Here is a 16,177-nt window from a genome sequence, read left to right as displayed (position 1 = left end):
ATATAGTGTGAAAACCGAACGATGGGAATTCTAATGAGTGACTGCTCAGCGGCTGGAGCGATATCTGACGTCATCACGACAGAATGTGTTTCCAGTGTTTCCTTCAACTGGTCCAGTTAGTCGGCGCTGAGAAAGTCAGACTGTCGCCGCAGAGATTTGTAAAACAACCAACTACTCCTTTAAACCCACGGTATGTGATTTCTGCTGCTTTGAGTCTGCCAGTCAAAACGAAACAAAAGAAATGAAACCATTACTTTGGGTAAAATTACAGATTTCTCTGACTCTGTAGAAACCCTTTGGATAATGAAAGCACACAACTCATTTTAATGCAGATATGTTAAAGATGTGAACTTAAAGTCAGGCTGGCTACTGAATTCATTTTTGAAGCTGCGACTTGATTCCTTGTGCTTTGTGCTTCAGAACAACACGAGCATGACGTTGAGAGAAACGTGTGTGTTTGTATCAGTCTCCACATCTTAAAGGTGAAAGGTAAAGATAATAGCGACAACACATGGATGCCTCAGGGGTTAATTGTGAACGCGCACATATCTCTTTTTTTATAGCAGAGCGATGTAGAAGACAGATCCGAAGCCAGCACTCGGTGGAACAGGCGGTGTTGTGGTCTTTGTCCTGAGGGAAATCTAGGCGATGCCTCAGCGTCACACTGTGCAGACTCACACTGTATTCTCGAGTTTTAAAGTGTCCAGAGACGCTTTTGTATTTTATTTCTTTATTTTTTTGCCAGTGACCAATTATGCAAACTCACATCAGATGCCCCAGGTCATAACAGCTAAGTACATGTGCAAACTAAAGAGCCCAAAAGCCTAATTCACCTTTACAGTAATTCACTGTGTGTGCGCCTGGAGGCAAACTCGTTAAAACACACAATGTTTAAGATTAGTGTGTATGATGAAATAAAGCCCCCATGTGTGTGATGTGATGGTCTGAAATCACAGCGTCACAGTATTGTACTTCATGTCTGTGCAGTCTGTCAGGCTGTTGTGTGATGAGACACAAAAGACAAAGAGGTGAAGCAGGGAGCTGCAGGGCTGCATGTGAGGAAGAAACTGTCACGGCCATTTAATGTTGTTCTGTAGAGGTGCTGACTCAGCTTAAAGGTCTTTGTGGCGTTTAGTTTTGTCCAGATGCACCAAATAAACTGGCAACTGAGGGTGTATCAGCCAAAACGTTACAAGAAATGTCAGTACAGATGATTAACTTACATATTTACCTCAGCTAGAGCTGCAACGATCAGTAGATTCGAGGTCACTATTAAATTAATCGCTGACTATTTTGACAATCGATTTAAGTTTTGTTTTTGGGAAACTCGAATCAACATTTTTCACCGTTTTTGACATTTTAAAGACCTAACACCCAATCAGTTAATCAGAAGAATTAATGAACAGATTGATTCACAGTGACATAGAAAATAACTTAGTTGCAGCTCTTGATTCGGGGGGCAATTAGCCTAGCTTAGCATGGAGACAGGAAGCGGGGGTAAACAGTGACCGGACTGTCTCCAAAGTTCAGAAATACTCTCTCAGCATTTCTGAACTTAACTTATTGATGCAGCCGGTTTTCATTGTGTTAGTCGTGCACACATAGCAAAGTAAACATGACAGTTTGGGCTCTGGCAATGTATGCTAAGCTAAGCTAACCTACTTCTGAATCCAACTCAACACATTAAGGAGCAATTTGTAAGATAAGCCCAGAATTCTGCTTAAATTCTGTTAGCCAGGGATAGTAAGCAAAGAGCAGCATGTCTCTGGTGAGATGCTGTGTTTTTGGAGCTACTTTCTAAATCTGGCAATATTGTACAAATGACACTTTCAGTGCACAGACATGAGAGTGGTATCAACCTCCTCATCTAACGTGTTGAAAGACAGTAAATAAGTGTCATTTGTCAAAGAAATAAACAACCATGATATGTAATCTTTGTGAAGAAATTGGTTCCCTTCAGTATCCAGGCTGCACACTATTGACCCGTGGTGTGTCCTGATACGGAGCACCGTTATTAAGAAACAATTCAAGTAGTCATCAGGTGAAGAGCGCAGCTGCTGGAAGATGCACCAGTATAATCATCTGGTGCCCATCAGAGGGATCCGCTTTCATGTGCTCGCCTCATTCGTTCTCAGCGTGATGATGGTCCCATCAAGGAATCCCTCTCTGTGAGCACCGTGGCTCTCAGGGAGTCTAAAAGCAGTGTGGCTGCACTCCGCTGCCAATCTTCCCACCACAGTGGCTGTGCTCACAGCGGCTGTCTGGACTCACAGATTATGTGGCAGCGATCTAAAAGGCACAGTTACCCCACCAATTCCTTAAACAAGACGTTTCAGACATTGTTTTCCACATGTAATACAGTAAATCCTGAATATCACTCCATAAATAGTCCCGATGTGTCCGAGGAGCTGCTGAGGTGACAGTCATAATCTGTCAGGAGATAAAGTAAATCCGCCCTTGCTTTCTGTCTGTGTGTCCTGCAGGGAGAAGAAAAAAGCAAGTACGAGCTGATGGGCAGCTGTGGTCAGCAGAGGTTCCTGCAGGAGGCTGAGGGTGAGTGAGGCATCATAACAGCACAGATGAGCTCAGCCAGGCTGCAGCTGCTCAGATGGATGGCTGGTTGTGTTTTTTTTAGATATTTGTTTTTATGCTCAATGGATCATTTTGGGTGTTTTTGTTCTGAACATTTCCAGGTGTCTTAATGCAACCTGGACACAATGGATGAGTCATAGTGATGCACCTGAATCAGCGTAGCTACGGGCACATTTACCTGCTGCTTGGTGTGCATGAATTAAAATGAATGAATAAACACAGTAAAGCTCCTTCAGTGTCTGAAATAGCAGACGGGCATGAGGCAGAACAGCCACTGTTGCTACTAGTTACCTGTACGTGACCCGTACAGTGCCAGTGACATCCGCCTACCTGCGTTAAAAGCTCATTTATTCTTATTATTACTTTGTACAATCTTTAACCTGGTTGTAAGTGAAAAGCAACAGTTACTGAGAGTGCAGACACATTAAATATAAGATAGGCAGCTTCTTCTTGGCTTTCAACTGCGAGTAATAGAGACTTGAAATAGAGATTAAGAGTGGAGGGGATTTTTATCAAGGTTTGCAAAATGTTGAGGTCCCACCTTTCAGACTCGGAGGCAGGCAGGAAGATGGAACATGAAGCTTTAATGGTAAGATGATATCCAAAGTCCAAAGAGCAAATTACAAAAGAGAAATACAAAACTAAAGAGAAACCAGAAGCCACAGAGAACAAAGTGGGAACACAGAGGACACTGAACAAAGAATTAAGATAACAGACTTAAACACACTTGGGCTGAAGAACTAATTAAACACAGGTGTACACAGAAAGAACACAGGAAGTGGAAAATCACTGAAGGACGAATTAAGTGATGAACATAAAAAACCCAAATGACTATTTTATTTCACCTGGAGTCTGTAAAAGCCACATAATTGACCAGGTTGTCTCCTGGAAAGAACTAAGAAATCAGACGCTAATTAAAGGTGAAATAGAGACTTCTTGTTAATTACCTCCAGTTAAATGTTAAGGTCGAGTTTTCATCAATAAATAAGAAATGATGGAAAATTGGCTTGAGTTTAAATCAAGCAGTTCTTTGAAAGGAAATTCTTTGACTCATTTACTTCAGAATTATTTTCTTGACACTTCAATCACCATTAAATAACAAACCAAAATCATAAACGATGTGTTATTTTCCTGGATGGATCCATTCTTGTTGTTGCTGATTGGCAGTTTTTATGCTTCCATAGTGTCCAGGTGTGAGTCACGTCATTCATTTAAAGGTAGAATAAAAGACTCTCTTTATTTCTTCATCTCTGCTTTATGTAACGCCCTAAACTCAAGATGCATAAGATCCAGCTGTGTCAGGCGTGAACACAGATATGTGACCACACAGAGTGCAGTGATGCGGGACAGGCTACCTGTCCTGATGGTGAGGGGAGGGGACAGTTGCCAGGGGAGCACCCCACACCCAGAAACAAGCCCTCAGTCTAATGCACACCTGATCCAGAGAGTCCCAGCAGCTGTCACAGTGTGGAGCCGAACCCATCAGTCATGTTTCATGTACCCACACACACACACACACACACACACACACACACACACAGAGCTTTCCCATCATCCTGCCTCAGCGGGCGGTTAATGGACGGGGACGCTCTGGAGGCGGCCCGGTCTGGAGGCTCAGGTTCACATGAGGCTGCGGGTGTGACGGCCGCTGAAACGAAGACAGAAATCTTTAAGGTTCTAATGCATTGTTTAATAACAGCAATTTAAAGGTTCACTGTATGTCTCTCTGAGATATTGATCTATGTAATTTTATGATAGAAGTGTGTGCAGAGGGAAAGAATCCTGCTCAGCCAGTTATTCAGACTGTAGATGTTGAATCTGCTGGTGTTGGTTTCTCACTGTGGGCCATCAGTCATACTGAGGGATCCTGTCTCTTAATTGTGGACTTCAGATTGTTTACACAAAAATTATCATGTGTTTTAGTTCAAATTGTTGTAGAGAGGTGTTGATTTTACCTGTATCGGTGATGGTGGGCTGAATAACACCATCTCTGTATGTAATGTGTGATAGTTCAGCAGCAGCAGGACCATCCCTCTGTGAAACAGTCTCAGTCAGATCTGAACATTAAAGGTTGAATCCGTAAGAAGGTACGATCTGTTAAACTAGACTGCTTTAGTTTGAGCTACTGGTAGTTCCTTCACTTGTACCTATTTTATAGTTGTTCAATCAACACATACTATGTAATCTATTTTAATCAGAAGTCAACATCTGAGTTGTTGCACTGTGGGAGCGCTGACCCACCGTCACACAGACCCAGGGTCAGTGGTATCTGTGTCTTTCGTTGGGAAGCCGGTGAGGGATCATGGCTGTGACTCCTGCGGGAATCTGGGAAATACTTGTGTTGTTCTTGTTGGCAGGTGAAACTGGCGAAGACCACAAGTCTTGAAATTATTTAAATTTTGTCTTTCTGCAACTGTTGGTATCTCAGTCTCCCAGAGCTGTTTGACAGGAGGTTTGAACATTCAGTGGTAATCTTTCACATGACATGACATTACGCCGCAGCATCCAGTGGACACGTGTGACACATTAAACGGGCCTCTCACCCTGAAGACACAGCTGTCATCAGACCCGTGTTTGTCCCCCAGGGAGCAGTTGACTCTTTGAGTCCAGGTCACTGGGCTCAGACAGGTATTGCCTCTAACATGGACCCTGGAGGCCTCACAGAGTGATTTATGGAAACGTCCCCTCAGCCGTAGAGCTGTGGGCAAACCCCCCGTTGTAATGGCAGCCATTATAAAACCCCACAGCGCTGCGAGGGGCTGCTTGGTGTCTGATCAATTAGGTATCAGGCCTCTCAGATGTTGCCAAAGGCTGCACCCACAGAGACTCTGCCGGAGTCTGATGGCCTCTCACTGATTGTATGAGAGCCCCTGAGGCTGATGCCTCTGAGCTGCAGGTAATGGCTGCTGCCTGCTGCCATTTAGGAAGAGTCGATCGAGGAGAAATCTTTGTCACCCAAACGTTGTGTGTTACCCACACACAGTAGGAAATGTACAGCCCTGATGGGTTCATCACAACACAGCTGTAGCACAGCAGATACGTATGAATTGAAATATCTTATGCAGCATTTCATAGTTTTACGATACGACTCTGAATTAATTCATTATATCTACGGCTGGAGGGGCAGAAGAACCGTCTCTCAGGAGCCTCCTGAGTGTTTGTGTTTCAGGATGGATCCTCAGATGAACTGCCGTGGTTTGTGAAGCTGAACAATCTGTGAGATATTCTGTCTGATCCTCAGGTGTCAGTATTCTCCACGTAAAGTGAGCTCAGCAGATTGTTACACTGTTTGTGTTGGCCCGGAGTGGTAGTGCTCAGGTGACTTGTCGTATTGGTCAGCTGACTATTTATGGCATTGAATATTGGCAGGTAATTTCATTGAAGCATCCAAAAAATAGTATTGTGGTGAGTAACAATTTATAGTAGTCATCATTAGTAAAAGGTGCATTTATAGTGTTACAATAAATTTGTAGTTATTTGAGTGTTAATGCTTTATTAACCAATTACTAAACAAGTCTAAAGGTTTATAATCATCAGTTGTTACTTTATGACAGACGAAATAACCTTTACAGATGAGCTCCATTGTATTTATCAACCATTTAATAAGGATAATAAACCTCAGCTGCATCTTTACAATAAACAGTTGATTAATAAGTGTTTATAAAGAATTTCATATTGTTAGGAATGACAATTAACTGATGTTTAATTAACTGTAGATTAGCTTGGTCATTATAAAGCGTAGCCTGGCTACACTGCCCTTTAGAGCCCGACCAATAACAACACTTTGTATTGGTCAGTAATGTTAGTCAAAGGTAAATAAAAAATTTTAAAAAATTGGAAAAAGGTTTTACAGCCAATATTCTTCATTTTCCTGTTGTATAATTTGTCATTTTATAACAGAATCGTGATTTATTGATTTTTAACTAAACTGCAGCTGTTACAATAATAGATTTATCTGTTAAGTCCGTTATTTAATGAAAAAAGACAAAAAGGATTTGCTGCTTGTCTCATACAGTAAAGTAGTAAACTGGTTATCTTTGGCTCAGGTACATATGATGTAAAGTGAATCACCAGCTGAGTGGATCCTGTTTGAATTGGACTAGAATATTTAAAAACCTGGGACAGAAGTTCTGGGACATCCCTGTCGACTGCTGGACGAGCTCAGCTCTGTCCCGATGAATCAAACCAGCTTGGATCAGTAACAGGCGTTTCTAACCCTGTTCACGAGATATGGAGCAAATCTTATATCGTCCGTTTGCTCACAGGGGAGAACAGGAAGTATTCAACTTATGCAAATGTGTCAGATATCCTTGAGTGTGTTTCTGAAGGTTGCAGTTATCTCTGCTCACATTGTATATACAGGCATTAATAAAAGCATGGGACGGCTCGTGTCGCGGAGCTGAAATATGCACATATCTTTTGCTTTTGTTCTGAAACTGTACCAATGAGACGTGGAGCTGAACAGCATCATCCAGTCGGCGCTGACCTCGACTGTGCAGCTCTTTATCCAGGGTGCTTTTAGGTTCATGACAGGTGAACCATTCATCAAGCGCTATAAATTACACAGACAGAGCACTTTAGGCAACACTGTGGCTGTAATTTGTGTTTGACAGGAAAAGCTGTTCAGTTGAAAGGTGTTGAGGCGACACTTCCTGTTAGTTTAACTTGACCTCCTTCTCCTGCTGACTGCACTGGCTGATCAGCTGCGGTCTGTTTGGAGACGCTGGGTTCAGAATGAAGCACTGCTTGTGAGCAGCAGCAGGTCAAAGTGTGGACAGGTTGCTGTGATATGTGCTTATTCTTTAGGTACGCTGGTCTTAGACCAGTCATGCAAATGCACATGCTTTAAAGCTGTCATTTCAAAGATATGATATGTAGGTTGACTCAAGGTAACCGTGGGGTTCATTTGGTCATCCATTGATAATTCCAGGATAGGGAATCAGCGAACAACATTAAACTTAACGTGAGTGAGACTTGTCCCTCTTTTGAGTCGCGTCAGATAGATTTTCATCAGCAGGGAGGCTGTCCAAAGGGAGTATTGAACACAGATGAAGCGAGGATGTGTGTCTCTATTGCTGTTGCAAATATTGGAAAAACTGGCTTTTGTGTTAATTGCAAAGCTTATGCGTTTATTCTTTTTTTATTTAAAAGTAGGTCGTCACAGTTAGAGTCGGTGAATATCAGGCTGGAGACTGTTCTGGCACCTTGTTTGTGCTCCTCTTTGGGTTCCACTTGAAAAATAACTATCAAATCTTTGTTAAAACAGCAGGTCAGTGAACGCAGCAGGATATTTTCGCACGTTCAATGAAGTTGGTTGGTTGTTGGCTACAGAGCTCTGATGGTGGAATTAAATAGGGCAACAAAAGAAAGCAGAACGTCTGTGATGTATCTCTAATTTATCTCTGGGCCTGTGAGCTAATTATTATAAGTAGCCTTCAGGGGTGAAAGGGAAGTTCACCAGGATCCACTCTGTGTCAGAGGAGCTGCTTGTCCTGTGATCTGTTGCTGTGCTCAACTGTTGGGAATGATCGTGATTTTATTCCAGATGTCTGTATTTGAATGAGTCTAATTAACACAGTGCTGTTGATAAGGACTCCGGCCCTGGAGAGGGAAATCTGTTTGATTAATGTTATAATGAAGAACACCTCCAGCCTGATCCGGGATTCATTCATCATTATCTTTTAATTAAGGTCATTATGACAAAAATACATCCTGTTTCAAATAAGTGTCTGTAAAACTGGTGTTATTTTGTCACTTAAATGATATCAGCAAACCCCAGCAGCGAACTGATGCAGTGTGTTGTCTGGTAGAGCTGTTTTAAAGGAACGCCGTCAGAGAAAACCCTGTGAAATGACTGTCCATGTTCATTGTAGTGAAGGAATAGTCTTAGAAACACAGGTGCACGGGTCATTTCTGTGTGACAATAGAGTTATTTGGCATTGACAGACAGGCTGTGGCTGCAGACGCGTCTTGTTAGAACGATGAATAACACCTCGGCTTCGGTCTCTCTGGGCTTTGTACTGGGAAAAAAGCAAGTGTTCAAACTAATTAGCGCTCTGCTCCTCTTGCACTTTCAGGGGCAGTGTTAGTTTTCCCCCCAGAGGCAGCGCTTCTCGACAGGCCTCGCGGCGAAGGTGTGACGTATGTGAATATCCCTGTTAGTCCCACATCCAAGAAGCAGCTCAACTACATGGAGCTGGAGCTGCAGGAGCCGGGTCCTGGCACCCGAGGGCCCGTCGCACATCTCCCACCTCCAAGTAAGGATGCGTCCTCAGATAACTTTCAGGGAACAGCGCTGGCAGTGGCTCTGTGCGTTTTCATGGAAATATCAAGCGAAGTTAAAGTCGACTGTAAAGGGGACAAAAAACGCATTTTCGTTGTCTGGGTTTGGACGGCTCGTCAGTCATGTGGCGTCAACATTCAACTTTCCATTAACTCTGAGGAGATGTTTCCGTACACGGCTGCCACCTGTTGGTCAGTGGAATAGTGTGAAATATTGCAGCAGTACTGCACTCACTCATAGCTCGACTAGAGGTCATAACCTCCTCAGGGAGCCTTTAAAGAGGTCGTTTCACTGCTTTATCTCAGGTTTCCAGACACACGGTAGTCCTTTATTATCATCAGACACTATTGTGATCATACTGTAAATCTGTGCACTCATGTATCAGAGTCCTGCACAGTTAGACAAGCTGTAAATGCCAGTCATCATAAACTAGAAGATCGTGAATTCCTTTTAACGCTCAATCACATCTCCATTAGGTAGTCTTTAAAAAATGAGGGGAGCTTTTAACGATAATCTTTAAATGTGAGCAGATTTTTTTTCATGCCGGTCCAGAAAGATCACAATGAAAGTGAAACGTCTCAGTCCTGGCCTCATGTTCACTTCGTTGTCAGCACCGTGTACAAGGACTTCTTATTGGTGCAGCACTGCGGAAATGCAGTTTTGTAAAGTACAAAAGTCAACCATGAAGAGTGAACTTGAAATACAGCAGGATATCGATACCAAGCAGGGGTGAAAAGTCGCCCTCCACACACGATTGTTCTGTAATTCTATTTTACTCTGTCGGAGTTACAGGAATCGCTCCGAAGCGATTGAGACGATTTCCTCCCATCTCACCAAAAGACAGCTGCGTCCTTGTAATCAGAGACGCGGCAGTGAGCTGTAATTGACAGACAAGTCGTCTGTTAGCGGCATTGCCCTCAGAGAAACGAGGACCGCTCTGGCTCTGACATGAGAGGGGTTAATATCTGATGTCAGCAATACAGTTTAAATCCCGGCATGCAGCCTCATTAATCTGTCACCTTGGAGGAGGGTGTCCCATCTCACCGCTGAAAGGGGGTCACAGGGCATTCGGATCACAGCTGTGGATTCACGGGCTCAAACAGGATCCTCCTCCAGGGACTATTGATGTGTTGTTAAGGTTTGATTTCCTTGACTTGAAGAGACTGTAAGACACATAACCGCAGCAGCAGGCAGGGCTGCATGCTCATTCTGCCTCTGTGATTAAATCTCGACTTCATGCCCATTTGATTTTCACACAAGGAAGGGCTCATATGATGGCAACGCTAGCGACATGCATATGGAGGACGGTGCATGAGGGGAATTTTAAGCGCTTCAGCCGAGCAATTTGCATATTCTTTGCTCAGGCGCGTACCTTAAGCGTCACGTTGGCAGCGAGGGCAGAGATCCGCCTCACTCCGAGCTCTGTAGTCGTGTTTGTTCGGAGGGTTTTTATCTTAAATAATTCAGCCTGCGTAGTCGCCTACACCAAGAAAGTCCTTCATCTTAAAACGTGCCTAATGTGCTTCAATTAATCATTATTCTTCTTCTGGGAACACTGTCAGACAGCCATGAGTCCAAAGTGTCATCTTCAGATGTCTCGTTTTGTTCGACCAGTCGGCCCAAACAAAAGATATTTAGTTTACTTTCATAGAAAACCAGCAAATATTCACATCTGAGAAGACAGAACCAGTAAATGTTTATCGAGAAAATAACTAGAAACAGGTAACTGTTCTTCAGTAGTTAAACATTTCGAGCATTTTGCTAATTCGCTTCCCTCGTGAGAATTATACCACATGACACCCAGTGTCCTGTGATTGGTCAGCACAGACACACGCCCCTTAACACCGCTAACAACAGCAACAGAGCAGCTGTGCTTAATCAATGCTTGCATGCCAAGCTAGCCTCGAGGATTAAATTATGTCAATGTGTGATGTGGCGACGTAGTGTGATGTCACAAAGTCACAGAATTAAAGGGGGGACTACTGACGGGGTTTTTCATGAGCAGTGTTTTGTCTGTCTGAAGGTTACAACTTCAGCCAACCAGTTCTGCTAACATTCACTAATTAACACATTTTAGCATAATATGCAAATGTAAATGACTAGTTGTAATCTGGGAAACCACTACAACAAGAAATACTTCTTACATTTTCACTTTTGGTGCAGATGACACAAACGACATGAGTTAATTTGTGCTGTTTTCCTGTGTTTCTCTTCTTTATGCTAAGCTAAGCTAAATGGCTGCTAACTTGCTACCAAAAGCAGCTAGTTTTGCCACTGCAAGCCAGAATAGAAAGGATGAGTTTGTGTAACTTTCTTCAAGTTATAAAAGGCTGTGTCTTTATGTTTGGACAGGAAAGAGCTCCACTAAGTACGCCCAGATTGACATCACGGCCACAGAGACGGCTCACAAAGTGGGCACCCAGCATGCACTGGGTCGGCAGGAGGGCCTGCACACTTTGGAGCTGAGAAGAAAGGGGACGCCACATTGACTTCATCACTGAACTGTTGATCTCAGCAGGAAGACCAGCGTTCGTCGTCACACTGTAAAGTTTGCTCCAAAGATGGCTCTGAGGGGTTGTTTCAAAAAGATTCTCTGAGGTTTTCTGTGGGATTCCTTCCCTCATCTCTTCCATCTTTTGAATACAGATTTTTAAAATTATTTTTAAAGTCGCTCCATACGGTTTTTTGCCAAGTGTCCATTTCCTCTCCGATTCAGACTCACCTCTGTCATCTCACATCAGCTTAAAGATGGAGCCTCCTCAGAACAGTTTGGCGCAGGAACAGGACGAGCATTTCAGTCCCGCTCTCATTTGTGGACTTCGCCATCTCATTAATTGGCATTATGTCAGTGCCGGAGCCAAAGGCGGATGCGGAGGAAGATGTGCCAGTCCTGAGCTGAGTCACTGGTCCCTGTGAACCCCCCGGGGGCAGAGGCATTTCACAGCTCACTCGGGTCGTCCCTGATGACATGCAATGTGCTGTTTTTGTCCTTGTTTGGGTGACGGAGGCAGCGGAGACGTCGAGTCTCACAAGGAGTTCACACTCAATTATTCCTCTGTGACCACCACATCAGTAATTCCACACGTAGCTGCACGAAACTCACTTTTTGGTTTATTCACATTTGGGGAAACTTTCCATCCAGTCTTACTCAGAATGCTGCATATTTAAAATGAAGACACGATTCGTGTTTGTTTAAGTAACAACAGGATAGATACTTCCACGTGATTTAGTTTAGATGATCAATCAGATGTTTTATCAAAAGCAACAGAATCTCATGGCTGCAGCTGTTTTCGTGCATCAACAGGGTGCACTGTGGAAAAGTCTTCATGAATCACTGGATTATCCTCCTCATCCAGCAGGAACAGATGTATCCCAGAGTTGATGTGGCAGTCATTTGTTTTTTCAAAATTAAGTATTTCAAGTTTTTGTATGAGCTCACTGACTTGACAAAAAACCACAACAATGGAAACAAATCATTTCATAAACGTTTCTTTGAGCTGTTTTAGTTAATATTCAGTATAATGTTTGTCTCATACTCTATTTTGATATCTGTAAATACATTTTCTTTCTATTGAGGTGATGTGGGTTGTCATTAAATATACATGTGAGGGCATAATTTATGTACAGTAAAGATATTATTAAAGGAGTTCGTGGACGGTGCCTTTTTTTCCAGAGGCGCTGTTTTTCTCTTGTAAATTATTGATGACTGTTTGATGTGTGTGTTCAGTTGTTTTTAGAGCTAACCCTGACCCCCCAATGTACAGTTGTAAACCAGTTGGTACGATATTATATAAAGCATCCCTACAACTGAGGAGTTTGTGTTTATTCAACAGTACGACTTTAATGTGATTGGTGTAAAGACGGCTGTCTCTCGGTGAGGTGTTGGGCCTCCACATGCTGGTAGAACAGCTTCAACACACCGAGATTTCCACTGGACGGATGGAAGTCCAGACTGTATTCCCTGTGATGATGACGATGACGGTGGTGGACGGTGATGTCTAGACTGTCTGTCCTAGAGTGTGATTGTCATATCAGGCTGGAGGGGATTGTGGTGGACTGACAGGAGACCACAGTTCAAGACTGCGTTTTCAACAAGTGTAAGTGTGAAACCACTGGATCACTTTGACCAGGGACCAGGGCATTTAACAATTATATGCTATATAAAGCCAACCTTTTTTTTTTTTTTTTTTTTTTTTAAACATTCAGTCTGAATGTATAATTTTAGTTGTTGAGCCAGTCAAGCAGAAACGTACATCTTTTCTTTTCTCCATCTTTATACAGAATCAGAACCAGCTGGGCCTGGTCATTGATCAAAACCTGTCGCAGACCATGATTGGATATTAATTGCTTAATCGTGTCATGCGGTGCACTTATCACATGCCGTGGTGTCTGGAGTGAGACACTGGAGTGAGTATAGAACTATAGGAGATGAATGGATGAATTAAATGTGCATTTTGACGGATGGACACGGTCGTCACCTGGACCCGGACTTGTTCTTGTTCCTCGGGTGCCCACAGGAGGTTGAGGTAATAACAGAACACAAATATTAACTCTGTCAGGCTTAGAACAGTTGGCATGGTGTCAGAGAGCTATTGACTGACAGGTAATGTTCTCATATTGCTCTGTTATGCATCGACGTTTGCTTCCAGTAAGTGTGACTCAGCTGTGGACGCTGTCAGAGGAGCGGCGGGTCAGCAGAGAGTCCGTCTGTATCTGCAGCCAGAACATCTTGCCAGAACGGTTCTGGGCTGTGTGAGAGCTTCCGGAGGACACATGATTTTCACAGTGTGTTACAGATTAGTCCGTTTAAATGTCCACATTAAAAGCTCTCACACAGGGGTTCTATTAATAGGAAAAATATTCATGTTCCACATATTTTCAAATGGTGGCGCACAGTCTGCCAGCCTTCAGAGCGTCCTGGTTCCAGTTGGCTTCTCCCACAGTCACTCGCACTGTGGATATTAACCTCACTGACCTGGAACAGAACCATACAGGGCAGCTAAGTGTTTCTTGGAAACTCATTTACGCATTCAATTTAGCTGAGAGAGAGAGAGAGAGAGAGAGAGAGAAGAGAAAGAGAATTTAAGTATTTGGCTTCTCTGAATGTTAATGAGACGCAGGCAGGACTGCAGATCCACAGACAGCTTGTGTGTAACTACGTTGCATTTTTGTCAAGTCTTGGTCATTTTTAATCTATGTTAAGATTCCACGGTGCCCACCGAAGGTGGATACACACCACAGGTCTATTTCACGACCACCGCGTGTTTCTCAGGGTTGAGTAACGTTTAACTTACCTGAGGCTCGATGTCCCAGAAGTCTGGATCTGGTGAGACGGCAGAACAAAAGGCAGCAGGAGGCCAGCTGTGTACGAGCATGACCTTAAATATTACACCTAGACAGTGACAAGACCTGGACAAGTCAAATCGCATGTTACCAAGTCAAGTTCTTTGGCCCGTCCTGAGACTTGACTCAAGGTTTTCTTTCAGTTCTTAAAATCTTGAGACCTTTATTGACAAAACTGACTTGAATTAAGATTGACTTGAGACCTGAGACACGATTAGGCTTGAGACTTGACTTATGACTATTATGAGTATTAAGACCTGACTCGAGACCAGCTTTGACAGGACTTGGGACCTCAGGTGACTTGAGATTTGACTTTAAGTTCGGGAAGGTGATTTTGGAGGAAGGTAGAAGATTGTTGAGTCTCAAATACAGGGTCGATACAAAGATTCTGTATTTCGACCTCGAGACTTGACTTGAAACCTTCATTGGCTTAGGGTTCCTTGAGTTCTGCAGCCCTGTCACTTTATTTTGGAGTGTTGTTTCCAGGCTGCCTTCATACTCATATGAAACCACACCGCCTCCTCAGATCTGTGTGCGCACTGGGTTCAGAGAACAAAAGCTGCAGGCGAGTGTGCAGAAACCACGGGCCATTCGGTTCTTCTCTTTGTGCGGGTTCAATTATCTGAAATCTCCCTCTCGCCTCCAAGAAAATTACATCTCCTGAATAAGTAATTGGTATTTGCAAATCAAACTGTCTGCTTCCCTTCGTCACCCTCATACTTACTTGTCAGAAAACAAATTCAAACAACTCAATCTGTTTCATTATTCATGCAGGGTCATTTTTTTTCACCCCTTTTGCTTTTTGGGTGCTCCATCACTGATCTCACTTCTCCTCACACCAGACTTTATTGGAATAAAGACTAAATTGTATTAATTATGCAGGAACTGAGAAGAAGGATTGTTTTCAGGCAGCAGGACAGGAACTTTTTGCCAAAAGGTGCCAAAAGGAAACATTACATAACTGTTTCACATTCTGATGTCTAATGACCACAACAACCTTTTAATTGACTCCTGCTGTAACCTGTCTCTAATTTACAGTACTTGACATCCAGACAAGAATATACACATGTAGCATGAGGAAAGTCTACAGGCACAGATCTCAGTAACAATGAATGAGTCCAAAGTGACTCTCTGATCTTCTAAATCAGTCCAGCGCTCTGCTGTGGATCTCAAAGCCTGCACAAATCAACATTTCTATAATGACAATGGATTATTCGATCATGAAATATGAAAGCCAGAGAGTGATATCTAGCCTGTACAGAGCGCTGTATCATCTTTCAGCTCACTGTTTTGGTCTTGCAGCTCTCATTAGCTGTGCTTCCAGCGGCAGCAGGCAGCACAAAACAGCTGACAGGCAAAGTGAGCGACCAGCTGGAGACCAAACCAGAGCTCAAAGGACACAAACACAACTCTAAAGCAGCCTCTTGACAGGTTTTATTCTCTTTAATGTATCATTATGAGGTACAGTAAATGTTGATTGCACAGTGTCACATGACACCATCATCAGCATTTAGACCGGTTCTTCCCAAACCTTGTTTTACTGTCCTGAGTCGGGATGTTTTATTTTGGAAATCGTCCTGCGTCCCCACCTGCTCTGTGCTCATTACAGCACCAGCTGCTACCTAAAAACTGTCCACCTCTGCATGCTGCGCCACATCGCCGCTGAAGGTTAATCTAATTTTTTTCGGACATGTTATCACAAAATCATTAATTTGACCGTTCGGACAAGCAGAACAACATTATTTTCTCAGTGACTATCAATCTGCTAATTGTCCTCCCTCACTACATGATATTGTCATTCGTGTCACTCATTTCCTCTTGTTTCAATCAATTCTCATTCTGTGGGCCGCAGGGCGATAAATTAGATTAGAGCGACACGTGTTCCTCGGGTGGCGTCTGGCACAGAGGACGCAGGAATCAGTCGTCAGTTGGGTGAATGTCCTTGAGGCACTGAGAGTC

General features: G+C 43.3%; 1 protein-coding gene across 10 annotated transcripts in view; it reads left to right on the top strand.

Moving 5' to 3' along the window:
• Positions 1-12,686, top strand: part of LOC119027335 (protein Dok-7-like) — a 33,419-nt gene extending 20,733 nt beyond the window's left edge. For 6 of the 10 annotated variants that reach the window (XM_037112455.1, XM_037112450.1, XM_037112447.1 and 3 more), the window contains 3 exons: positions 2,481-2,553; positions 8,670-8,849; positions 11,228-12,686. In XM_037112455.1, coding sequence (XP_036968350.1) covers positions 2,481-2,553; positions 8,670-8,849; positions 11,228-11,364 — 390 coding nt within the window. In that variant the 3' untranslated portion in view covers positions 11,365-12,686. The remainder of the gene's footprint in view (positions 1-2,480; positions 2,554-8,669; positions 8,850-11,227) is intronic. The other 4 variants (XM_037112456.1, XM_037112448.1, XM_037112453.1 and 1 more) reach the window with 3 other exon arrangements.
• The last annotated feature ends 3,491 nt before the right edge of the window (positions 12,687-16,177 follow it).

The sequence above is a fragment of the Acanthopagrus latus genome, chromosome 10 (assembly GCF_904848185.1).
Source record: "Acanthopagrus latus isolate v.2019 chromosome 10, fAcaLat1.1, whole genome shotgun sequence".
In the NCBI taxonomy this organism is placed as follows: domain Eukaryota; kingdom Metazoa; phylum Chordata; class Actinopteri; order Spariformes; family Sparidae; genus Acanthopagrus; species Acanthopagrus latus.
The sequence above is the reverse complement of the archived record's forward strand: the minus strand, read 5'-3'. Positions and strand labels throughout refer to the sequence as shown.